Here is a 26,981-nt window from a genome sequence, read left to right as displayed (position 1 = left end):
GCAGGGGCAGCGCTGGGCTCTGCAAGCGCAGGGCAGGTACTGCTCTCCATGATAGGAACGGTCTTACCTGCGACGTTTTCTGGCAGGTTTTATACGCAGCGGTATGCACCTGCCCCCAGCGATGTGGATACACCTCTTCCCCTCCATGGTCCAGCGTGGAGGACGCCGTCCTGCACGAGACACCGCCGGCGGAAGTGCCTCCAGGGAGCGCAGAAAGGACCGGAAGTGACGCGCGCGATCACTTCCGGGTTGCCAGCAGCATGTTGGAGGGGAAGGAGACCGGAGAGCTCCAGGAGGACTCCGGTCAGGAAACACTAGCCTGCTTTGCCCTCACGGGGGCGCGGGAAGGCTAGGCATAGGTCCCGAGGACACCGCAGCGCGGCGCGACGGGAGCAGCATAGGCGGGGAGGTAAGATACGACCCCATGCTGCCCGGTTACACACAAGCCGACGCTTGTTAGATGCAGCAGTCACCGGCCACCACTGCATACGAAAGTAAACCTCTCCTGTCCCATGGGGAACAGGAAAGACACTGGTGAGAGGGAGGTGGGAGGGCCTTTTAACCTCTCCATTTCCTGTTCCTCATTAGGGCAAAGAGGCAACCTCCATATGCCGTCGTGGAAGGTGACTAGAGAAATACACGATTTTCACAACAGCATTGATGAAGGGGCGTTTTATGCCACTGTACATGTTGAGTATTAGGTGATATTTTACCTCAGTATTTGTAAGCCAAAACCAGGAGTGGAACAATCATACTTTTCCTCTAACAGCCGCTTGGACTTTGTAAATGTTAACATATATTCAGGCCTTGTTTAAGTTGAGCAGATTTAGGTCATTTAGAGCAAATCATTTAACCAGTCCCTTTTTTTCAGACTCCTTTGACTTCAGTTGGGAGATTTTGGGCCCTTCATAGCTCGGGAGCATGCTTCATATTCATTTATATGGACTCTATATGGAAGTAGTCACTTGACTATAAGGCTGCCGTCACACTAGCAGTATTTGGTCAGTATTTTACCTCAGTATTTGTAAGCCAAAACCAGGAGTGGGTGATAAATACAGAAGTGGTGCATATGGTTCTATGATACTTTTCCTCTAATTGTTCCACTCCTGGTTTTGGCTTACAAATACTGAGGTAAAATACTGACCAAATACTGCTAGTGTGACGGCAGCTTTAATGTTTCCAAGCCCTCACACATGAAAAATGACATATATGATCATGTACCAGGCAGCCTCATCCGTGTCCTGAGGTGTAAAGTACAGTTTTCACACATCTATCTCTAACGTGTCGCTCAGCAATTAAAGCTTCCTTCCTCTTTGAATATTTAGTCCTAAACCAAAAGCACAGCTCAGCTCCACGTCTGTTAATAATAGCAAAGAGTATCCACGCTGGGGGTAAATTTACCCGAAAACATACATTATATGGACAGAAGTATTTTGACACATATCTTCATAATTTAGTTCAGGTTCATCACTCAGTCTCATTACCCCTGGTGTACAACATCCGGCCCCTCGCCTCCCCCCTTGGTGCATAACATCCGGCCCCCTCAGTCTCGGGGTATAACATCCAGCCCCTCACACCCCTGGTGTATAACATCCGGACCCCCTCAGCCCAGGAATATAACATCCGGCCCCTCGTCTCCCCCCTTGGTGCATAACATCCGGCCCCCTCAGTCTCGGGGTATAACATCCAGCGCCTCACACCCCTGGTGATTAACATCCGGCCCCCTCACCCCAGGAATATAACATCCGACACCCTCACCCCAGGAATATAACATCCGGTACCCTCACCCCTGGGGTATAACATCCAGCCCCCCGCCATGCCGTCTGCCTTTACTAACATGACAGAATGGCTGGTGGTGCAGAGATCCGATACCTACCAGCACAGTCCTGTAATATGAGCAACCAGGGTAACAAGTCTCTTTATGGCGTTGTCCTCCTAAATATTCCTCCCATCACCTGAGAGTGACATTATTGAGAAGTGGAAGTAACCGCAGGAACTCAGCCACAAAGGGGTGAATGCGTAACGTTATTGGGGGGGGGGGTCGAGGAATGTCACCAACGCTCTGCTACCTCCATAATTGTAGAGTCCAGACCATAAATATATTGGTGAACAGCATGAAGAAATTATTTATTACTTATGAGGCAATGAAAACATTTTCATCCCCTTTCCGTATTCCTCAGCCATTGACGGTATGAAGGAAATAAAATCATAAGTATGTATACAACAATATAAAAAAGGAGCCTTTGGGAAAGTGTCCATTCTCCGCAGAATATCCTTAGAATATCTACAAATTTCCAGGAGTAAATAGTTCATGTATTAAATAGGCTATAACTTGTTTTGCTCTTCTGTGGCCGTATCATCTGTAAGATCCCTGAAGCCGAGTTTTTCTAGGGGCTCCTTTGCCATGAGTTGTCTGCAAGAAATACAAGAATACAAGAAAAATGTATTCCAGAAAACATAACTTCACATAAAAAATTTTTTAAATGAGTTTTAAAAATACAGGGTGGGAAAAATAACAAACACACTTTGGCCGGTTTCACACGTCAGTGATTCCGGTACGTGAGGTGTCAGTTTTCTCACGTACCGGAGACACTGACTCACGTAGACACATTAAAATCAATGTGTCTCTGCACATGTCAGCGTGTTTTCGCGGACCGTGTGTCCGCGTGCAAAACACGGAGACATGTCAGTGTTTGTGGGAGCGCACGGACCCATTAAAGTCAATGGGTCCGTGTAAAACACGTACCGCACACGGATGCTGTCCGTGTGCAGTCCGTGTGCCATGCAGGAGACAGCGCTACAGTAAGCGCTGTCCCCCCAGCGTGGTGCTGAAGCCGCCATTCATTTCTTCTCTCCAGCAGCGTTCGCTGGAGAGAAGAAATGAAAAATCTTTTTTTTTTTTTTTTTTGCGTTTGAAATAAAGATCTTTGTCACCCCACCCCCACCCCGTGTGGCCGCCCGCTGGAAATTAAATACTCACCCGGCTCCCTCGAAGCGTCCTCTCCGTGCCGCAGCTTCTCCTGTATGAGCGGTCACGTGGTGCCGCCCATTACAGTGATGAATATGCGGCTCCACCTCCCATAGGGAGGTTTATGGTTTCAAAGCAATCATTAAGTAATAAAAGTTACCTGGCAATATGATTCTTCAGATCAGTACCATTAACGATGATGCCAAACCAGCATTTTTTTGGTTTAGCGGTGAAAAAAAAATGTAAAAAGTTGTAAAAAAAAAATGTTGGTTTGTGTCTCTATTTTCTGACCTCTCTTTTTTTTTCTGTCGGTGGAGCTTATTAAGGGCTTGTTCTTTTGAAGGTTGAGCTGACATTTTTATTGATACTATCTTAGGGTACATACATTATTTTTGATCAGTTTTTATTAAATTTTTTGGGGAGATGTGCATTGATCGAAAAATGGCAATTCTGGGGTTTAGATTTTTTTTTTTTTTGCTTTACAAAATAAATAATTTGATCCTTTGATTGAATAAGACTTTTGCCGATGTGGTGAATCCGAATAGTTTACATTTTATTTATTTTTAAGCAAAAATAGTCAATTTGATTTCTTTTTTACACTATTCACTTTAGTTTTTTTGTCTCTATATGTGTCTTGAACCTGTAATTTATAGACTGTAATATACAGTATTAGTATATGTTGTGAAACTGGTGCTCTCCTGTGAAGACAAGCCACAAGAGTACCAAGATGTCTCCATTGGGGGCCTTTAGTAGGCACCTGGCTGCCATAGTGGCGCCCCAGCACCTTTAGGTCATTCCGCTTAGAGGCCAATCGGCTTACACTTCCACAAGGAACCAAACCATTTAAATGCCGCGGTCAGTAGTTGGCAGCAGCATATAAATGGTTAAACACAGGAATCGAAGCTAGCTTCAGTCACTCGCGTTACAGGCCGATGCCGGCTGTATAACACAGAAAGTCCAGTGCCGGCTCTAAGGAAGACGATGATTCTGGCTGGGATAGAGAATTTTTGATTTGTTCTCCATTGCTCCCGCTGACTCTAACTTTTCATCCAGGTCACATGAAGCATCACAGAAGCCGAACAAGAAATGGAGAAAAATTACAGAGAAAATTAAGTAAATTTGCATTTTTTTAAATTGTCAGTATGTTGTAGGTTAATGATCAGACAACCCTTCCACTCTTCTATCACAGAGGACGCACCTTTCCATCCGACACTCCAAATATTCTTTTGATTCTTCCCGGCACAGACTGCTCTGGAAGGTGTTCTCCCGTAAACACTTCATGAACTTCTCTTTAAATGGTTTACATTCTCCTGCGAATAAAAAGCTTACGTAAAGAAACAGAACATAGACATAGGAGCACATCGATGCAACACTGGTTTTCAGCCTCCATCCCCAATTAAATCAGCGATGGAGGAAGACAAATTTAGTTATCAGGAGGCGCATCTTGGGCTGCCCATGTGCCATGACCTGATATCTACGCTATATTCTACAGCTCAGGGAGAGATGGAGGCACTGCAGCTTCATTACTAACACAGCCGAGCAGATCAGGGAGAGATGGAGGAGCTGCAGCTTCATTACTAACACAGCCGAGCAGATCAGGGAGAGATGGAGGCGCCGCAGCTTCATTACTAACACAGCCGAGCAGATCAGGGAGAGATGGAGGAGCTGCAGCTTCATTACTAACACGGCCGAGCAGATAATAATAATAATAATAATTTTATTTATATAGCGCCAACTTATTCCGCAGCGCTTTACAACTTATAGAGGGGACTTGTACAGACAATAGACATTACAGCATAACAGAAATCACAGTTCAAAACAGATACCAGGAGGAATGAGGGCCCTGCTCGCAAGCTTACAAACTATGAGGAAAAGGGGAGACATGAGAGGTGGATGGTAACAATTGCTTTAGTCATTTGGACCAGCCATAGTGTGAGGCTCGGGTGTTCATGTAAAGCTGCATGAACCAGTTAACAGCCTAAGTATGTAACAGTACAGACACAGAGGGCTATTAACTGCATAAAGTGTATGAGAACATGATGCGAGGAACCTGATTATGTTTTTGTTTTTTTTTTATTTTAATTTTTATTTATTTATTTATTTTTTAATAGGCCACACAGGGATCGTTAGGTTAATGCGTTGAGGCGGTAGGCCAGTCTGAACAAATGAGTTTTTAGGGCCCGCTTAAAACTGTGGGGATTGGGGATTAATCGTATTAACCTAGGTAGTGCATTCCAAAGAATCGGCGCAGCACGTGTAAAGTCTTGGAGACAGGAGTGGGAGGTTCTGATTATTGAGGATGCTAACCTGAGGTCATTAGCGGAGCGGAGGGCACGGGTAGGGTGGTAGACAGAGACCAGAGAGATGTAGGGTGGTGCTGAGCCATGCAGTGCTTTGTGGATGAGGGTAGTAGTTTTGTACTGGATTCTGGAGTGGATGGGTAGCCAGTGTAATGACTGGCACAAGGTAGAGGCATCGGTGTAACGGTTGGTGAGGAATATAATCCTGGCTGCAGCATTCAGCACAGATTGGAGTGGGGAGAGTTTGGTAAGAGGGAGGCCGATTAGTAGAGAGTTACAATAGTCCAGACGAGAATGAATAAGTGAGACAGTAAGAGTTTTTGCAGAGTCGAAAGTAAGAAAAGGGCGAATTCTAGAAATATTTTTGAGATGCAGATAAGAAGAGCGAGCCAGTGATCGGATGTGGGGGGTGAATGAAAGCTCGGAATCAAGGATGACCCCAAGGCAGCGGGCATGTTGCTTGGGAGTAATGGTGGAACCGCACACGGAGATGGCAATGTCAGGCAAAGGTAGGTTAGTAGAGGGAGAGAAGAGAAATCAGGGAGAGACGGAGGAGCTGCAGCTTCATTACTAAGGGTATGTTTCCACGTTCAGGAAACGCTGCGTTTTTGACGCAGCGTTGAGCAGCATGCATAAAAAACGCAGTGTCCAGATGTTACAGCATAGTGGAGGGCATTTCATGAAATCCTGTCTCCACTATGCAGTAAAAGACACATGCGGCACACCAGAGATAACTCACATGCGGCGCGTCTTTTAAGAACGCAGCATGTCCTTACATAGCAGAAAAAACTCAAGGACAACGCAGGTGACCTGCCAGTGACCTCAGGTGCAGATTTGGTCAGGATTTTACCTGCATAAAATCCTGACCAAATCCTGAAGCAATCCTGAACGTGGACACATACCCTAAGGGTATGTTTCCACGGTACGTAAACGCTGCTTGTTTGACGCTGCAGCATCAAACAAGCAGCGTCCAGATGTTCCTGCATAGTGGAGGGGATTTTATGAAATCCCGTCTCCACTATGCGTGGAAACCCGCACGCGGCGGCCCTGCGACTCCGGACATGCTGCGCGTCTTTTCAGAACGCAGCATGTCCGTACACCTTGCGGGGACGCAGCGTCCCCGCAAGGCATATCACAGGGCCCTATGGCGAGGGGTGCGATGATCCCGGATGTGTACTGTACACATCCGGCACCATCGCGTCCCAGAAAGGGGGCGGGGCTTAGCGCCGAGCGGCTTCGCCGCTGCGGCGATCCCGCCGGCAAGCCGTACCGTGGAGCCATACCCTAACACGGCCTAGCAGATCAGGGAGAGAAGGAGGAGCTGCAGCTACATTACTAACACGGCCGAGCAGATCAAGGAGACACGGAGGAGCTGCAGCTTAATTACTAACACGGCCGAGCAGATCAGGGAGAGATGGACGAGCTGCAGCTTCATTACTAACACGGCCGAGCAGATCAGGGAGAGACGGAGGAGCTGCAGCTTCATTACTAACACAGCCGAGCAGATCAGGGAGAGATGGAGGAGCTGCAGCTTCATTACTAACACGGCCGAGCAGATCAGGGAGAGACGGAGGAGCTGCAGCTTCATTACTAACACGGCCGAGCAGATCAGGGAGAGACGGAGGAGCTGCAGCTTCATTACTAACACAGCCGAGCAGATCAGGGAGAGATGGAGGAGCTGCAGCTTCATTACTAACACGGCCGAGCAGATCAGGGAGAGATGGAGGCGCTGCAGCTTCATTACTAACACAGCCGAGCAGATCAGGGAGAGACGGAGGAGCTGCAGCTTCATTACTAACACAGCCGAGCAGATCAGGGAGAGATGGAGGAGCTGCAGCTTCATTACTAACACAGCAGAGCATATCAGGGAGAGACGGAGGAGCTGCAGCTTCATTACTAACACAGCCGAGCAGATCAGGGAGAGATGGAGGAGCTGCAGCTTCATTACTAACACGGCCGAGCAGATCAGGGAGAGACGGAGGAGCTGCAGCTTCATTACTAACACAGCCGAGCAGATCAGGGAGAGATGGAGGAGCTGCAGCTTCATTACTAACACGGCCGAGCAGATCAGGGAGAGATGGAGGCGCTGCAGCTTCATTACTAACACGGCCGAGCAGATCAGGGAGAGATGGAGGCGCTGCAGCTTCATTACTAACACGGCCGAGCAGATCAGGGAGAGACGGAGGAGCTGCAGCTTCATTACTAACACGGCCGAGCAGATCAGGGAGAGATGGAGGCGCAGCAGCTTCATTACTAACACAGCCAAGCAGATCAGGGAGAGACGGAGGCGCTGCAGCTTCATTACTAACACGGCCGAGCAGATCAGGGAGAGACGGAGGCGCTGCAGCTTCATTACTAACACGGCCGAGCAGATCAGGGAGAGATGGAGGAACTGCAGCTTCATTACTAACACGGCCGAGCAGATCAGGGAGAGATGGAGGAACTGCAGCTTCATTACTAACACGGCCGAGCAGATCAGGGAGAGATGGAGGAACTGCAGCTTCATTACTAACACAGCCGAGCAGATCAGGGAGAGATGGAGGAGCTGCAGCTTCATTACTAACACGGCCGAGCAGATCAGGGAGAGATGGAGGCGCTGCAGCTTCATTACTAACACGGCCGAGCAGATCAGGGAGAGATGGAGGCGCTGCAGCTTCATTACTAACACGGCCGAGCAGATCAGGGAGAGACGGAGGAGCTGCAGCTTCATTACTAACACGGCCGAGCAGATCAGGGAGAGATGGAGGCGCAGCAGCTTCATTACTAACACAGCCAAGCAGATCAGGGAGAGACGGAGGCGCTGCAGCTTCATTACTAACACGGCCGAGCAGATCAGGGAGAGACGGAGGCGCTGCAGCTTCATTACTAACACGGCCGAGCAGATCAGGGAGAGATGGAGGAACTGCAGCTTCATTACTAACACGGCCGAGCAGATCAGGGAGAGACGGAGGAGCTGCAGCTTCATTACTAACACGGCCGAGCAGATCAGGGAGAGATGGAGGAGCTGCAGCTTCATTACTAACACGGCCGAGCAGATCAGGGAGAGATGGAGGAACTGCAGCTTCATTACTAACACGGCCGAGCAGATCAGGGAGAGATGGAGGCGCTGCAGCTTCATTACTAACACGGCCGAGCAGATCAGGGAGAGATGGAGGAGCTGCAGCTTCATTACTAACACGGCCGAGCAGATCAGGGAGAGATGGAGGAACTGCAGCTTCATTACTAACACGGCCGAGCAGATCAGGGAGAGACGGAGGAGCTGCAGCTTCATTACTAACACGGCCGAGCAGATCAGGGAGAGATGGAGGAGCTGCAGCTTCATTACTAACACAGCCGAGCAGATCAGGGAGAGATGGAGGAACTGCAGCTTCATTACTAACACGGCCGAGCAGATCAGGGAGAGACGGAGGCGCTGCAGCTTCATTACTAACACAGCCAAGCAGATCAGGGAGAGACGGAGGCGCTGCAGCTTCATTACTAACACGGCCGAGCAGATCAGGGAGAGATGGAGGAACTGCAGCTTCATTACTAACACGGCCGAGCAGATCAGGGAGAGATGGAGGAACTGCAGCTTCATTACTAACACGGCCGAGCAGATCAGGGAGAGATGGAGGCGCTGCAGCTTCATTACTAACACGGCCGAGCAGATCAGGGAGAGATGGAGGAACTGCAGCTTCATTACTAACACGGCCGAGCAGATCAGGGAGAGATGGAGGAACTGCAGCTTCATTACTAACACAGCCAAGCAGATCAGGGAGAGATGGAGGAGCTGCAGCTTCATTACTAACACGGCCGAGCAGATCAGGGAGAGATGGAGGAGCTGCAGCTTCATTACTAACACGGCCGAGCAGATCAGGGAGAGATGGAGGAACTGCAGCTTCATTACTAACACAGCCGAGCAGATCAGGGAGAGATGGAGGAACTGCAGCTTCATTACTAACACGGCCGAGCAGATCAGGGAGAGACGGAGGAACTGCAGCTTCATTACTAACACGGCCGAGCAGATCAGGGAGAGACGGAGGAACTGCAGCTACATTACTAACACGGCCGAGCAGATCAGGGAGAGACGGAGGAGCTGCAGCTTCATTACTAACACGGCCGAGCAGATCAGGGAGAGATGGAGGAGCTGCAGCTTCATTACTAACACAGCCGAGCAGATCAGGGAGAGATGGAGGAACTGCAGCTTCATTACTAACACGGCCGAGCAGATCAGGGAGAGACGGAGGCGCTGCAGCTTCATTACTAACACAGCCAAGCAGATCAGGGAGAGACGGAGGCGCTGCAGCTTCATTACTAACACGGCCGAGCAGATCAGGGAGAGATGGAGGAGCTGCAGCTTCATTACTAACACGGCCGAGCAGATCAGGGAGAGACGGAGGCGCTGCAGCTTCATTCACCAATTCAGGCCAGGACTTCTAAATGGCACAGACATGCTCATGTCACACTGGGCTCAGTCTAAAAATGAAGTTGCAGCAGTTACCCAAATTGCAGCCAGTCAGATCACTGCTTTCATTTTCCAAAGGGACACTAAAAAAATGTAAAGTGGAATCTGATTGGCTGCCTTATTTGCTGTACAGCAGTTTGGGGGGCGATGGGTTGCAGTTCCCCGCGCCTTGCCGCTAGAGGGAGCTGTATTGTGGTTATACGCCGGTCACCTCCAGTTTCGATGGTGCTGATAATCCTTCACATGGACTCACCGAGGTGATCCAGAGGAAAGGCGCCCTTGTCTGGAGGTCGAGGTTTAAAGGTTTTAGTCCCGAAGTTCATAGCGGTTGACATTTTTGCAGCGTAGAGCTCTCCACACTTCCTGTGACCTCTTCCAATATGGACGATCCTGAGCTCAAACACCTTTACTGCGCATGCGTAATATCAACTGCCAGTCCTTGTGACCGGATTCATCCGTACTGCGCTTGCGTCAGCTCTTGTTTATGTCAGCTTATTCAAAACGCTTGCGTCGTTTATCTGTGTGATTGCTTTCTGATATCAGATCCGTTCTAGCATCAGCTGAAATAAATTTGCGTCAGGATAATTCCCTTGACGTTATTTGTATTTTGGTTGTGCAACTATCTAATATGACCACTAGATGGCGGAGTAGCAACATCATCTAATATATAAAGCTGAATGTGTGTGTGTGTGTATGTATGTATGTATGTATGTATGTCCGGGATTGGCATCTGAACCGTAGCAGCTACAGCCACAAAATTTTGCACAGTCACACGTCTGGACCCCGAGAGCGTCATAGGCTATGTTGTGAGGTGAAATTTTAACCCCGCGCTTTCCAATTCACCAAACAATTTTGCCCCTATCTACATAATGGGGAAAAAGTGAAAGGAAAAGTGTTGGAGGCGTCGCAGCTACAGGCACAAAATTTTGCACAGTCACACGTCTGGACCCTGAGAGCGTCAAAGCTATATTGTGAGGTGAAATTTTAACCCCGCGCTTTCCAAGTCACCAAACAATTTTGCCCCTATCTACATAATGGGGAAAAAATGAAAGGAAAAGTGTTGGAGGCAAATTAACAGCTGCCAGATGTGAACAAGGGGGACTTAAAGAATGACAGCGATGGCACCAAAGAGTATATACTGTACAGTTGCTAAGGTGGGGCCCCAACATGGGATAATCACACCACCACGGGGATATGAACACACACACAAAATGCGCCACACACTACCACGTGCTCGAACACATATACCACCCTCAGTGCACATTTCACCACACATACACCAACCTCGCCACATAAAAGTAGAAACACAAAAGTCGCCGCTCAAAACTCGCCACGCGCAAAACTCTCCACATGCAAAACTCGCCACACGTGCAAAACTCGCCACACGCAAAACTTGCACACGCAGAAAAATTGCCACGCAGAAAAATTGCCACATGCACAAAAGTTGCAACACATGCAAAAGTTGCCTCACACAAAACTTGCACATACTCAAAAGGCACCACACATAAAACTCGCCACGCGCAAAACTCGCCATGCGCAAAACTTGCTGCACACAACTTGCTACACTAACCTGTCACATGCAACTCGACACACAAAAAGTTGCTACACGCATGTCGCCACACAAAACTCATCTCACAAAAGTCCCTACATGCATGTCGCCACACGCAACTCAACACACACAACTTGACACACGAAACTCGCCCTAAAACACACACAAGTCTGGTATCCTTCAAAAATAAAAATCTGATTAATAAGCAGACAAACTACAAGAGCAACAAATGTACCATATAGGAATCCGGCAGCTGTCAGTCACATGACCAGTCTATTATGTGTATGTGTGAGCTAATATATACTGCCAGGGGGTGGGCTTACTGTTGGCTGGGGATTTATCAGGCTGCCATTTTAGCTTACAAATACTGAGGTAAAAATACTGACCAAATAACGTGTGAACGAGGGCTAATACAGGAGGAGATGGCATACAGCTATATACTATATACAGGAGATGACACACAGGTATATACTATTTACAGGGGAGATGACACACAGGTATATACTATATACAGGAGGAGATGACACACAGATATATACTATATACAGGAGAGATGACACACAGGTATATACTATATAGAGGAGGAGATGACATACAGGTACATACTACATACAGGAGGAGATGACATACAGGTATATACTATATACAGGAGGAGATGACACACAGGTATATACTATATACAGGAGCAGATTACCTACAGGTATATAGTATATACAGGAGGAGATGACACAGGTATATGCTATGTATAGGAGGAGATGACATACAGGTATATACTATATACAGGAGATGACACACAGATATATACTATATATAGGTGAGATGACACACAGGTATATACTATATACAGGAGATTACATACAGGTATATCTAATATATAAAGCTGAATGTGTGTATGTATGTATGTGTGTATGTCCGGGATTGGCATCTGTACCGTCGCAGCTACAGCCACAAAATTTTGCACAGTCACACGTCTGGACCCCGAGAGCGTCATAGGCTATGTTGTGAGGTGAAATTTTAACCCCGCGCGTTCCAATTCACCAAACAATTTTGCTCCTATCTACATAATGGGGAAAAAGTGAAGGGAAAAGTGTTGGAGGAAAATTGACAGCTGCCAGATGTGAACAATGAGGACTTAAAGAATGAGAGCGATGGCGACAAAGAGTATATACCGTACAGTTGCTAAGGTGGGGCCCCGACATGGGATACTCACCACACACGGGGATATGAACACAAACACAAAATGCGCCACACACTACCACGTGCTTGAACACATATACCACCCTCAGCACACATTTCACCACACACACACACCAACCTCGCCACATAAAAGTCGAAACACAAAAGTCACCACTCAAAACTCGCTACATGCAAAACTCGCCATATGCAAAACTAGGCTCACGCAAAACTCGCCACACGTGCAAAACTCACCTCATGGAAAACTCACCTCATGCAAAACTTGCACACACAGAAAAATTGCCACATGTACAAAAGTTGCACCACATGCAAAAGTTGCCTCACACAAAACTTGCACATACTCAAAATGCACCACACATAAAACTCGCCACGCGCAAAACTCGCCATGCACAAATCTTGCTGCACACAACTTGCTACACTAACCTGTCACATGCAACTCAACACACAAAATGTTGCTACACGCATGTCGCCACACAAAACTCATCTCACAAAAGTCGCTACATGCATGTCGCCACACGCAACTCAACACACACAACTTGACACATAAAACTCGCCCTAAAACACACACAAGTCTGGTATTGTCCTTCAAAAATAAAAATCTGATTAATAAGCAAACTACAAGAGCAACAAATGTACCATATAGGAAATACGGCAGCTGTCAGTCACATGACCTGTCTATTATGTGTATGTGTGAGCTAATATATACTGCCAGGGGGGAGGGCTTCCTGTTGGCTGGGGATTTATCAGGCTGCCAATAGCAACCAATCACAGCTCAGCTTCTATTTTGCTACAGTTAATTAACCTGAGCTCTGATTGGTTAATATAGGCAACAAAGACATTCTCAGTATAACAAAGCTAATATATGTTGTGAAATGCTTCTATTTGCTTAGTTTTTGCCTTTTAATAATTACATTTCTATCTATTTGTTTTGTGGTTTTTGTGTGCAGAATAAATTTTTGTTAACACATTCTATTTTGCTAACAGCAGTCATTAACCCGGGCGAAGCCGGGTAGTACAGCTAGTATAATTATATACGAGCTCCAAATCCGGCGACCACAGAGACATTTGTGCGACTTATCAGTAACTTGCAGTCGCAGAATTATGGTCATGATTTGCTTAATTTAAAAAAAATAAAGCCAAACGCTCTTGTCAAATATTGTGAGCTCTATGGCCGGATCCAGGTATATTCAGGTCCTTGCCGTATCGTATCCTGAAGCTCGTGGGCAAAAACGCAAACAGGGCCTCCAATAATTGCAGGTTTTTAGTAGGGATCTTGTGGATCCCCTACGCTCCAGGGCCTGAGTGCGATTTCAATCCCTGCACCTATAGTTACACCCTTAGGTCCTTACATTTGGGCGAGTCTTCGCTTTTGATATTATTTTTCGGTTGGTAGAGTTGTATCAGGGCGTGTATTTTTTTGCCACACAAGCTGTAGTTTTCCTCATCATCATTGGGGTCTAGATGACTTAATTCATTTTATTAAGCTTTTTTTAAAGGCTAAATGACTAAAAAATTGACAAATTCTGCAATTTCCATTTTTATATAATTCATTTATGGCATTCACCGTATGCGATAGATGATATTTGTGAAGACTGGCATAGAACCTTAGTTGATCTAAGTCCACGTTCACACATTCAGGATTTGGTCAGTATTTTACCTCAGGATTTGGTCAGTATTATACCTCAGGATTTGGTCAGTATTTTACCTCAGAATTTGGTCAGTATTTTACCTCAGAATTTGGTCAGTATTTTACCTCAGGATTTGAAAGCCAAATCCAAGAGTGGAACAATCAGAGGGAAAGTATAATAGAAACACGTCACCACTTCTGAATTTATCCCCACTCCTGGTTTTATCTTACAAATACTGAGGTAAAAAACTTACCAAATACTGACCGTGTGAACATGGCCTAACGATTCTATCTATATAATGAAGTTGGTCCAACTTTAAAATGTGTAGAGCATAAACCGCGAGGTCAGATTCCAATATCTTCCTTTGGTTCCTTGAATCCAACATCGGCAGCACTGACTACCACCCCTATTCTCCTACCATTTGCTATAAATTATATTTTATTAGTTCATACAATTACGCACTATGCAAAATATGCAGATTTTTTAAATTTTATTTATGTTCTATTAAAAATGGTGTAAAATAAAGTTTTATATTGTTTTTATTTTTTTTAAACATATTTATCATTTTTCGTACATTTTCTTTGCTCCCCTGAGGCCTGTTTCACACGTCAGTAGCTCCGGTACGTGTGGTGACAGTTTCCTCACGTACCGGAGACACTGACACACGTAGACACATTAAAATCAATGTGTCTCTGCAGATGTCAGTGATTTTTCGCGGACCGTGTGTCCGTGTGCAAAACACGGAGACATGTCCACGTTTCTCCGGCAGCACGGTCCACAAAACGTCCCGTACACGTGCACACGGAGAACAGTGTGCACTCTCCTCCGTGTGCACGTACCGCCGCAGGAGAAACAGAGCTAGAGTTAAGCGCTGTCCCCTGCTTTTGGTGCTGAAGCCGGCATTCATTCCTTCTCCCCAGCAGCGTTCGCTGGAGAGAAGGAATGAAAAATCAAAGTTTTTTGTTTTTTTTTTGTTAAGAATAAAGTTCAGGGTCACCTCCTGCCTCCCACCCCCTGTGCGCCTGCCCGTTTGCATTAAAATACTCACCCAGCTCCCGCGATGTCTCCTCTCAGCGCCGGCAGCTTGTCCTGTGTGAGCGGTCACGTGGTACCACGTGGTGGATGAATATGAGGCTCCACCCCTATGGGAGGTGGAGCCGCATATTCATCCCTGTAATAAGCGATACCACGTGACCACTCACACAGGACAAGCTGCCGGCGCTGAGAGGAGACATTGCGGGAGCTGGGTGAGTATTTTAATGCAAACGGGCTGGCGCACAGGTGGTGGGAGGCGGGAGGTGACCACGAACTCTATTCTTAACAAAAAAAAATAAAAAAACCTTGATTTTTCATTCCTTCTCTCCAGCGAACGCTGCTGGGGAGAAGGAATGAATGCCGGCTTCAGCACCAAAAGCAGGGGACAGCGCTTAACTCTAGCGCTGTCTCCTGCACGGTCCATGTGGTCCTCAGTCGGCACACGGGTGGCACACGGCTGCCGCATGTGTGCCACACTGATGTGCCATGTGAGCACACGGACACACGGACACGGATAACTCCGGTACCGATTTCTCCGGTACCGGAATTAGTTGGACATGTGAGACTGGCCTTAGGGTGCTTGAACCTGTGATTACTTGGTGGCTTGTGGATCACACTGCAAATATTGTATTACTGCAGTATATTGTAAGATTACTGATCTCCGATGAATCCCAGTCACAAAGGTGCCTTCAGAAGACTACCCCCTGGCTGCCATGCCAAACCAACTGGGTTTACAAGGAACACCTACCCCCATTTCCAACCTCTTAAAGGGAACCTGTCAGTCCATTCATGTTGCCTAGACCACAGGGAGCATCAATCCAATCCCGACTACACAATCACAGATGAGTATATCTTTCACTGAAACACTGTAGCGTTTCGAAACTTTCATGAAAAACATGGGAACCATAGGAAGAGACGTGACTAATCCAGTGCCATGGATGGCTTCTCCCCACACCGCTCCAGTGGATACACAGGTCCATCCCTATATGTGTACATAGCGAGAGATCTGTCAATCACCCGAAAAAGACTGAGGTTGCCACGCCAGACTAGTCAGGTCTTTCCCTATAGTCCTCATATCTTCAAACTACGTTTCCTCTAAATGCCTGATCGTTTCATCAAAAACCATAAGAAACTGCAATCAAGCAGCAGGACTCTGATTCATACTGCCTGTGGTTTGGGCAGAATTAATTGAGTGGTAGGTTCCCTTTAAATGCTGATGTCATAACTCAGATGCCAGCTGTTTGACACAGCCTGCCCCGGCTCTGCATGGAGCGTACTTGGCCACTGAGCCTACTCCATACAGTGCCCATATCTGCTGTATATGTATGGTTTAGCACATTGAAACCTTGGCACAGTGGGTCTCCCAGGTGCTACGGGCACAACGCTTGGCCTGGTGCCCCGGGTGCTGCCCCCAGCTCCACAAGTCACAAGGAAATTACAGGGCGTGTGACAAGTGTCAGCATGTAACCATCTGGACCAGTCTGGACCAACATGGCTATCTTGGTGGTGGCACACCTTGCACAGCAAAACATTTTGCAAGGTAGCAACCGGCTTGTAATAATGTAAATAAAAGGTACCACAAGTCAGAACAATCGCAACACCCAAGTAGCAAATAAACTAACTTTGATTGGTTATGACTTGTGACTGACGAGTCACGATAATGGAAGCTTGCCTGGCACTATGTGACCCCATTCACTTGCATTGTACCTCAAATAAGTAGCAGAATAGCACAATCTTTGGCTGAAATAGACTGCTTGCCACCACCCTAGAGTGGAAGTCACTCCAAATCCTAATGATGTAGATTTATTTTCCACTTACACTCCACAGTCCCACTGTGACCATATTCACTTACGGTATATTATTCTGCAATGTACACTGAAGAACAACATATGTCAAGGCCAAAATCACCATTGGCTTTACCACTTGCCAACTCCTGGAAGAGCTTACCCAACCAAAGATGTGTGATCAGTAAAAAATTGCATGGGGTCTCTGAATGGGGATGTTATCCAGTGTTTGTCTGGGGGTGTTATCCAGTGTCTGGATGGGGGTGTTATCCAGTGTCTGTATGGGGGTGTTATCTAGTCTGAGTATGGGGGTGTTATCCAGTGTCTGTCTGGGGGTGTTATCCAGTGTCTGTATGGGGGTGTTATCTAGTCTCTGTATGGGGGTGTTATCCAGTGTTTGTATGGGGGTGTTATCTAGTCTCTGTATGGGGGTGTTATCCAGTGTCTGTATGGGGGCGTTATAAAGTTTCTGGATGGGGGTGTTATCTAGTCTCTGTATGGGGGTGTTATCCATTGTCTGTATGGGGGCGTTATTCAGTGTCTGTATGGGGGTGTTATCTAGTCTCTGTATGGGGGCGTTATCCAGTGTCTGTATGGGGGCGTTATCCAGTGTCTGTATGGGGGTGTTATCTAGTCTCTGTATGGGGGTGTTATCTAGTCTCTGTATGGGAGTGCTATCCAATGTCTGTATGGGGGCGTTATTCAGTGTCTGTATGGGGGTGTTATCTAGTCTCTGTATCGGGGTGTTATCTAGTCTTTGTATGAGGGTGTTATCCAGTGTCTGTGTGGGGGTGTTATCTAGTCTCTGTATGGGGGTGTTATCCAGTGTCTGTATGGGAGTGTTATCTAGACTCTGTATGGGGGTGTTATCTAGTCTCTGTCTGGGGGTGTTATCCAGTGTCTGTATGAGGGTGTCATCTAGTCTGTGTATGGGGGCGTTATTCAGTGTCTGTATGGGGGCGTTATTCAGTGTCTGTATGGGGGTGTTATCCAGTCAATGTATGGGGGTGTTATCCAGTCTCTGTATGGGGGTGTTATCTAGTCTCTGTATGGGGGTGTTATCTAGTCTCTGTATGGGAGTGTTATCCAGTGTCTGTATGGGGTGTTATCCAGTGTGTATGGGGGTGGTATTCAGACTCTGTATGGGGGTGTTATCCAGTCTCTCTATGGTGTGTTGTCCAGTGTATGTATGGGGATGTTATCCAGTCTATGTATGGGGGTATTATCCAGTCTCTGTATTGGGGTATTATCCAGTGACTGTATGGGGGTGTTATCCAGTGACTGTATGAGGGTGTTATCCAGTGTCTGTATTGGGGTGTTATCCATTGTCTGTATTGGGGCATTATCCAGTCACTCTTTATTATTCCTTGGTGATAGGACTGAACTATACATACAAATTCCTTAATTTGGTGCAGCACTGTGTGCCCCGTATTTCTCAATAGTGCACCAGCCCCTTGGGCAGCACAGTCCACACCATTGAACACAGACCTGGCTATCTGCCTGTCGGCAATGCCACATGTAAATGTCACTATGTGCGACATTTACTTTTACCAATTGTTCTATTGATGAGAATTATTTTCACGGCATTACAACAGATGATAAATAATATTGCTTTCCATTATGCACAGTATATCTCCTTATTTAACGTTGTCCAATTGTCTTTACAACGGGGTCAGAAGCGATTAAATCATGACGATAAGTGACTGATTTCCATGTGTTTTTAGTGGGGCGTATTCAGGATTAGTCCCTAAGGTGAACTGTAAATACGGCCCTGCCTGTGAAAACAAATATAAGCCATCTAAATATTTAATATCCATTATTCCTGCCAATAGCTATAATACCTAAAGAATAGGCCAGAGAATAATTCTGCACAGAATAATATCATTGCTCATTAAGGAGAACACATCGTGTGGAGGGACATACTGAATACAGGCTGCCAAACCTCCAGAGGTCTAAGGCTACGTTCACATTTGCGGTGTGCGCCGCAGCGTCGCCGCCGCAACGCACAGCGCAAATGTGAACACATGCACAACGCTGCTTTTTGCGCCGCATGCGTCCTTTTTTCCATTGAATTTGGACGCAGCAAAAATGCAACTTGCTGCGTCCTCCGCGCCCCGACGCGGGCGCCGCAGGGACGCATGCGGCGCAAAAAGCAAGTGCACCGCATGTCCATGCGCCCCCATGTTAAATATAGGGGCGCATGATGCATGCGGCGCCGCTGCGGCGCCCGACGCTGCGGCGCTAGCCGCAAATCTGAACGTAGCCTTAGATTGTGTTTGCCTCCTTCCTACAATAAGAAAAAAATAGGTTAATCCTTTGTAAGGCATTAATAAATAGGGCGAGTAGACCTGCACAGTGCCATAATATAATATTATGTGTTGTAATATCATATTCATTTATTAATACTGCAGAGCTGAAATTGGATCATATAGCAATTCAATACGAACGTGTCAGGGTAGGGTCACGCATAGAGTTCGGCTACCTCCCAGCATGTAGCTGAGGTGCACAATGACAGCGCACTTTCTTGCCTGCTCAGATCAGCAGTAATGAGCTGGTAATAGGGCGTTGTCAAAATACCAAACGTGCAGAGACCAACGGTGCCCCCCAAGTGATGTCACTTGCAGGAGCGGTGCTGGTCTTTGCTCAACAGGTATTCTGTCACTGTGCACTGACAGTGCGCTTTGGTGCCAGCTCATTATTGCTGATCTGAGCCAGCGCAAGAGCGCGCTGTCATTGTGCACATTGCGCAGGGACTAGCCCAGCTCCTGAAACTATTGTCACTGATGATGCTTTGTTTCAGGGAAGGGGCAAGAATTGCATCAGTGATTGCAACCTGATAATGCTTTGAGTATCCAAGCTTGCACGGAGATTCTCAAACAAAGTGTCATCTAAAAGGAAGTGGGAAAAAACACAAAAGCAGTTAGATGGTGTATTTAGGGAAGGATAGGGATTTTTTTGAATCAGGTATATTAGAAAATAGACTAGATAATGCCATTTAATAGGTAGGGACTTAGTGTCATGAATCCACACCGCTGCCACCAATTTGTCACGATTCCCACCGTGACCGTCACCCCTACGTCACGGATCGGGGTGACTTTAGGCCAACAGATGGCTATCACATGTGCAGGGGGCTTATCTTAGGTATCCCTCCACTGCTACAATGTGATGAAAAAAACACACACAAGGCTATTGACCTCCTAGTTTACAGCAGGGGCTTATTTTAGGTATCCCACTGCTCTTCAATATACCGCGAACTGCAGGGATTTATGTATATCCCGCTTTACAGCTCTGCTTGAACTTGCAGCTCTTTGGCGCCCCCTTACCCTCAGGTCAGATTAGGTACTGCACCTAGGGTAATTAGTCGCCAGAAAGGCTGCCTGTTATGTACTGTCTATTGGGCACGCTGCAGCGAGGTGATATAACTACTCCCGCTCAGGCAAGAAGAATAATTATCAGCGCTGCAGTCGCTACAATGACACCCAAAGACCCCGCACACGGTATGCTGCCACCAGCTTCGGTTAAACGGGTCCAAAGCTAACCCAAAACAGTAGCGTAATTCCCTTCAGAAGACTTAGGGTACGTTTTAGAGCATGAAGAACGAAAACTAGTAATTTATATATTTTACTCCATTAAAGATTAAGGCAGTGTTTATAAAAAGGTATAAAAGATGTTACAATATGAGACAATTGAAAATATGTACAAGATAATTATAAAATAAAGGGATTAAATGAGAAAGGTAAAACTCACATGTTCTCAGTCCATTTCAGGCAAAACCATGCTGGTGGGCGGGACCCCAAATGTCCCAGTGCATCAGGAGATCTGGATAGGAACAGCTCCTCAAGTAAGACTCTCTAAGACTCCAGGCTGGGTTAAGAGTAAAGACTTTTAACCTCCAGCCTCATGACATCACTAAAAGGGTTGAGTTAGGATCGCCCTCCTCCTTCCTCAGCTGTACAGTTTTCTCCAACCATTCTTATCACTGTCATATCTTCGCTGGAGTACCTAGCAGAGTCATAACACACCCCTCATTCAACTTGTATAAAGATTTGCTCTCTATAGATACTAAATTTGGGCTAGTAGAGACACTCAGTTCCAGAGAAATCTGTATTTTGTCCCTGTTTGAACTAGAAGCCCGCGTTTATCGTGGCCGATAGATCCACCGATGGAGATTCCCAAACTGGACATATTATTTTCCTAGACAAAACCGTTGGCCCAATATCTTACTATAACAGAACAAAGAGCCTCATGTTTTAAAAGGGAGATCAGACCAGTTCTAGCTGATTCTAGATGGGAGGAGAGATGAGGAAGTTGCCCAAAGCCTGGAATTTACGACTAGAGCAATAAAACCTTTTCTACACATCCACATCTCAGCAAACACAAACACACAGAGAAGGGGGGTTTTTAGCCCACAGCAAAGCTACGAAATCATATTACATTTCATACAATATCGTGACACTTAGGATGAAAATGGTTTTGGATTTCAGACAACCCCTTTAATATTAGATTGCCGGTGGTCAAAAACCCAGCAGAAACAGTGATCACTTTTTATAAGCTACAGCAGCTTACCAGTATAAACATATTGAAAAGAGTTGTCTGGTTACAAAATACTGATTACCTATCCCTAGGACCGGTCAATAATATCAGATTGGTAGGGGTCCAACACTTGCCACTTCCACTAATCAGCTGCAATGTGCATCTTGTCATGATATATATAGCGACCTTGCGGGGGGATCGGTAGTGGACGGCACAACAAACACACAACCGGATGGAAAAGGGGGAGGAAGACCCTATGAATAGGGAAATGAAGGAATGGTCGCCTCCTGCTCAAATCTTAGCCTGACCCTGTACTTCCCTAATGCCCTAAGCAGGTCCTTCCCCCCGCCACAGTCAGGAACCTCGTCCCTTGCTGTCACCTAGCACTGCCCTGGCAGGCAAGGAGCACTATCCTCACCACTGCATATGGTAACACACAGGTAACAAACACGAAAGGGATGAGGAGAAAACACGACACTTATCTTCCAGACTCTGATGCCAAGCTCCTTACCACAAATGACAAAGAAATCGGGCTACACTCGCCAGAAACTGCAGACAGCTACTACTGCAAGGCTGGTCTCCATAGAGAAACTCTATCACCAGCAGTCAGCTGATGCATCAGGCGACCATTTAAAGGATGGTGGGAGTGGTCACCACCCACATCAGCTGACCCAACAGCACTGCAGTTACACCAGATTGCCAGCGGTGGACAGGAAACTGACATTAACCCCCGATGGTCCTGAAAGGAAAAAGCAACATTTAAAACAGAAAGGAACAAGAGCTGCCACAAATCCAAAAATGCATCGTGACATGTCTACATTCAATGCGTAGCAGTCACTGCCAGGTAATGCAGAACAGCGGCAATTCAGAAGGAGTGGCTGCTACAAATTAAATGGAGCTGCACTTTGCAGCTGATTGGTGGGGGTGGCAATTGTCAGACCCCCACTGATCTGGTATTATTGACTTGTCCTGGGAAAAGATTATTATTTTTTAACCAGACAACTGTTTTAATAATGTCAAGAAGTAAACTCTTCTTAAATGCCCAAGCAAACCTTGCCCTCATCATCTCCCGCCTCGACTACTGCAACACCCTCCTCTGTGGCCTCCCCACTAACTCTCTTGCACCACTCCAGTCTGTCCTCAACTCTGCTGGCCGGCTAATCCACCTCTCTCCTCGCTACTCCCCTTTGCAAACTTCTCCACTGGCTCCCAATTCCCCAACGAATCCAGTTCAAACTACTAACACTGATCTACAAAGCCATCCACAACCTGTCCCCTCCCTATATCTCTGAACTAATCTCCCAATACCTTCCCTCACGTAATCTCCGATCCTCCCAAGACCTCCTACTCTCCTCCACACTTATTCGTTCCTCACACAACCGCCTCCAAGATTTCTCCCGAATATCCCCCATCCTCTGGAATTCCATGCTTCAACACGTCCGACTATCCACCACCCTCGGATCCTTCAGACGGAACCTGAAAACCCATCTCTTCAAGAAAGCCTACAGCCTGCAATAACCATTCTGCCGCCTCGCCATCGCCAGAGCAGCCGCCTCACCATCGCCAGAGCTGCAGCACCTCTGACCTTCTGTCTCTTCCCCATTATCCCATAGAATGTAAGTCCGCAAGGACAGGGTCCTCTCCCCTCTGTACCAGTCTGTCACTGTAAACGTGTTTACTGTAAATGATATCTGTAACTCTGTTTGTAACCCCTTTCTCATGTACAGCACCATGGAACTAATGGTGCTATATAAATAAATAATAATAATAGTCTCCCAAAAGAAAAGCGAGTTTGGGAACAAAGTTTTAAAGGGGTTGTCTCATGAACAAAGTTCATTTTAATCAACACATCTTGGAATAATAATAGTTTCCACAATTGGATGTGTTTAAATAAAATGTTCCTGTGCTGAGATAATTATATAAATGTGCACCTGCTGTGTACTGTGTAATGGCTGTGTCTGACCGTGCAGGAACATGGTCTTATCATACCACATCTCCTGGGCAGGGGAGGAAGCAAAAAAGTATACAGGCATTACAGCATAGGATCACAAATAACTCTTTTTTTTTTTTTTAGGTAAAACATTTTTTTAAACGGGCAGAGACATGCTTCATCTCACAAACAAAATCAGCTGTGATCTCATGCTGTGCTATCTATATACTCTCTTTTGCTTCCTCCCCTGCCCAGGAGCTGTACACAGTACACAGCAGGGGAACATTTATAAGATTATCTCAGCACAGGAACATTTTATTTAAACACATCCAATTGTGGAAGCTATTATTACTCCAATATCTATTGATTTAAATAAACTTTAAAATTAAAGCTGCTAGTGGGAAAACCCCTTTAAAAAAATGAAGTTTTCCTTCATTTCCCTAACTAAATTTGAACTCTTACCCTTATTAACATCACCACCTCCAATGAAGATTATTAAAATATAAGGAAGACACAGACTTCCTTCCACTGTAAATTGCTCACACCAAATAAATTGCTTGACAAATTTGGAAGGTCCTAAAAAAATAATGGACAGAACTCATACAGATGACAGTTCTAGCGGTTAAACCTGGATCCATAAATCATTCCTGATCCCAATATATCACAAAGATTTTATAATACTCCATCTATTTTAGACCTAATATTTGAATAGTTTCTCAATGCATTGGCAGGACATTGAACCTAAAAATGAATTTTTAACCAGGTAGCCCTCCGTAACTGATTAATTATCCCCCTCCTAATAAATATTCTGAGCGCAGCAGAAAAAATGGTGAAGCAATCCTTCATATGTCAGGCAGGACTTTCAAACAAAGAAAAAGAACTACACTGGTCAACTAAGTCCAAACTATTCCTTTGGCCCTTTAGAGCTTGCTTCACCCGTAAAAAATCTATGATACCTTACATATGGGACTTAACCCCTTCACCCCAAAGCCTGTTTTCACCTAAGTGACACGGCCAATTTTTACAATTCTGACCACTGTCACTTTATGAGGTCATAACTCTGAAACGCTTCAACGGATCCTGGTGATTCTGAGATTGTTTTCTCGTGACATATTGTACTTTATGATAGTGGTAAAACTTCTTCGATATGACTTGCATTTATTTGTGAAAAAAACAGAAATTTGTCGAAAATTATGAAAATTTAGCAATTTTTAAATTTTTCGTTTTTATGCCCTTAAATTAGAGAGTTATATCACATAATATAGTTAATAAACAACATTTCCCACATGTCTGCTTTACATCAGCACAATTTTGGAAACATAATTTTTTTTTGTTAGGGAGTTATAAGGGTTAAAAGTTGACCAGCGATTTCTCATTTTTGCAACAAAATTTGCAAAACCATTTTTTTTACGGACCACCTCACACTTGAAGTGACTTTGAGGGGTCTATATGACAGAAAATGTCCAAAAGTGACACCATTCTAAAAACTGCACCCCTCAAGGTACTCTAAACCACATTCAAAAAGTTTATTAACCCTTCAGGTGCTTCACAGGAATTTTTGGAATGTTTAAAAAAAATTGAACATTTAACTTTTTTTTCACAAAATTTTTACTTCAGATCCAATTTGTTTTATTTTACCAAGGGTAACAGGAGAAATTGGACCAAAAAAGTCGTTGTACAATTTGTCCTGAGTACGCCGATACCCCACATGTTGGGGTAAACCATTGATTGGGCACATGGCAGAGCTCGGAAGGGAAGGAGCGCCATTTGACTTTTCAATGCAAGATTTGCTGGAATTGAGATCGGAGCCCATGTCGCGATTGGAGAGCCCCTGACGTGCCTAAACAGTGGAAACCCCCACAAGTGACACCATTTTGGAAAGTAGACCCTCTAAGGAACTAATCTAGATGTGTGGTGAGCACTTTGAACCTCCAAGTGCTTCACAGAAGTTTATAATGTAGAGCCGTAAAAAAAATTAATATTAATTTTCACAAAAAATGATCTTTTTGCCCCAAATTTTTTATTTTCCCAAGGGTAGCAGGATAAATTGGACCCCAAAAGTTGTTGTGCAATTTGTCCTGAGTACGCTGATACCCCATATGTGGGGGTAAACCACTGTTTGGGCGCATGGCAGAGCTCGGAAGGGAAGGAGCGCCATTTGACTTTTCAATGCAAAATTGGCTGGAATTGAGATCGGAACCCATGTCGTGTTTGGAGAGCCCCTGACGTGCCTAAACAGTGGAAACCCCCACAAGTGACACCATTTTGGAAAGAAGACCCCCTAAGGAACTTATCTAGATGTGTGGTGAGCACTTTGAACCTCCAAGTGCTTCACAGAAGTTTATAATGTAGAGCCGTAAAAAAAAATTAATATTAATTTTCACAAAAAATGATCTTTTTGCCCCAAATTTTTTATTTTCCCAAGGGTAGCAGGATAAATTGGATGCCAAAAGTTGTTGTGCAATTTGTCCTGAGTACGCTGATACTTCATATATGGGGATAAACCACTGTTTGGGCGCATGGCAGAGCTCGGAAGGGAAGGAGCGCCATTTGACTTTTCAATGCAAAATTGGTGGAATTGAGATCGGAACCCATGTCGTGTTTGGAGAGCCCCTGACGTGCCTAAACAGTGGAAACCCCCACAAGTGACACCATTTTGGAAAGAAGACCCCCTAAGGAACTTATCTAGATGTGTGGTGAGCACTTTGAACCTCCAAGTGCTTCACAGAAGTTTATAATGTAGAGCCGTAAAAAAAATTAATATTAATTTTCACAAAAAATGATCTTTTTGCCCCAATTTTTTTATTTTCCCAAGGGTAGCAGGATAAATTGGATGCCAAAAGTTGTTGCGCAATTTGTCCTGAGTACGCTGATACTTCATATATGGGGATAAACCACTGTTTGGGCGCATGGCAGAGCTCGGAAGGGAAGGAGCGCCATTTGACTTTTCAATGCAAAATTGGCTGGAATTGAGATCGGAACCCATGTCGTGTTTGGAGAGCCCCTGACGTGCCTAAACAGTGGAAACCCCCACAAGTGACACCATTTTGGAAAGAAGACCCCCTAAGGAACTTATTTAGATGTGTGGTGAGCACTTTTAACCCCCAGTTGTTTCACTAAAGTTTAGAATGTAGCGCTGTGAAAATCACAAAAATCATTTTTTCTTTCCACAAAATGATGTTTTAGCCCGCAATTTTTTTTCCCCCAAGGGTAACAGGAGAAATTGGACCACAAAAGTTATTGTCCAATTTGTCCTGAGTACGCTGATACCCCATACATTGGGGGGAACCACTGTTTGGGCGCACGGCAGAGCTCGGAAGGGAAGGAGCGCCGTTTGAAATGCAGACTTAGATGGATTGGTCTGCAGGTGTCATGTTGCATTTGCAGAGCCCCTGATGTACCTAAACAGTAGAAACCCCCCACAAGTGACCCCATATTGGAAACTAGACCCCCCACGGAACTTATCTAGATGTGTTGTGAGAACTTTGAACCAACAAGTGTTTCACTACAGTTTATCACGCAGAGCCATGAAAATAAAAAAAATTTTTTTTTCCACGAAAATTATATTTTAGCCCCCACATTTTTATTTTCCCAAGGGTAACAGGAGAAATTGGAC

The 26,981-nt window shown here is 45.7% G+C and overlaps 2 protein-coding genes across 2 annotated transcripts in view; one reads left to right on the top strand and one right to left on the bottom strand.

Annotated features, from left to right (window-relative positions):
• Positions 1-340: 340 nt before the first annotated feature.
• LOC143785758 (cytochrome P450 2K1-like) overlaps positions 341-26,981 on the top strand; it is a 120,459-nt gene continuing 93,818 nt past the window's right edge. The window contains exons 1-2 of the mRNA XM_077274855.1: positions 341-409; positions 4,022-4,081. The gene's annotated coding sequence lies outside the window, so the exon portion shown is untranslated. The remainder of the gene's footprint in view (positions 410-4,021; positions 4,082-26,981) is intronic.
• Positions 2,101-10,122, bottom strand: COX19 (cytochrome c oxidase assembly factor COX19). The gene is made up of 3 exons (XM_077274859.1): positions 9,966-10,122; positions 4,167-4,278; positions 2,101-2,413 (listed from the first exon to the last, which is right to left on the bottom strand). Exons 1-3 carry the CDS (start codon positions 10,045-10,047, stop codon positions 2,326-2,328), a joined length of 282 nt encoding a protein of 93 aa, XP_077130974.1. The 5' UTR covers positions 10,048-10,122; the 3' UTR covers positions 2,101-2,325.

This window comes from Ranitomeya variabilis, chromosome 7 (genome assembly GCF_051348905.1).
Source record: "Ranitomeya variabilis isolate aRanVar5 chromosome 7, aRanVar5.hap1, whole genome shotgun sequence".
Classification (NCBI taxonomy): domain Eukaryota; kingdom Metazoa; phylum Chordata; class Amphibia; order Anura; family Dendrobatidae; genus Ranitomeya; species Ranitomeya variabilis.
Note: the sequence above shows the minus strand (reverse complement) of the source record. Positions and strands in the feature narration are given on the sequence as shown.

Coding starts and splice junctions, on each gene's coding strand:
- COX19 (XM_077274859.1), bottom strand. CDS start 10,047: ATGTCAACCGCTATGAACTTCGGGACTAAAACCTTTAAACCTCGACCT. Junction 4,279..9,965: donor CTTTCCTCTGGATCACCTCG/GTGAGTCCATGT, acceptor TTTTATTCGCAG/GAGAATGTAAACCATTTAAA. Junction 2,414..4,166: donor TTGGAGTGTCGGATGGAAAG/GTGCGTCCTCTG, acceptor TATTTCTTGCAG/ACAACTCATGGCAAAGGAGC.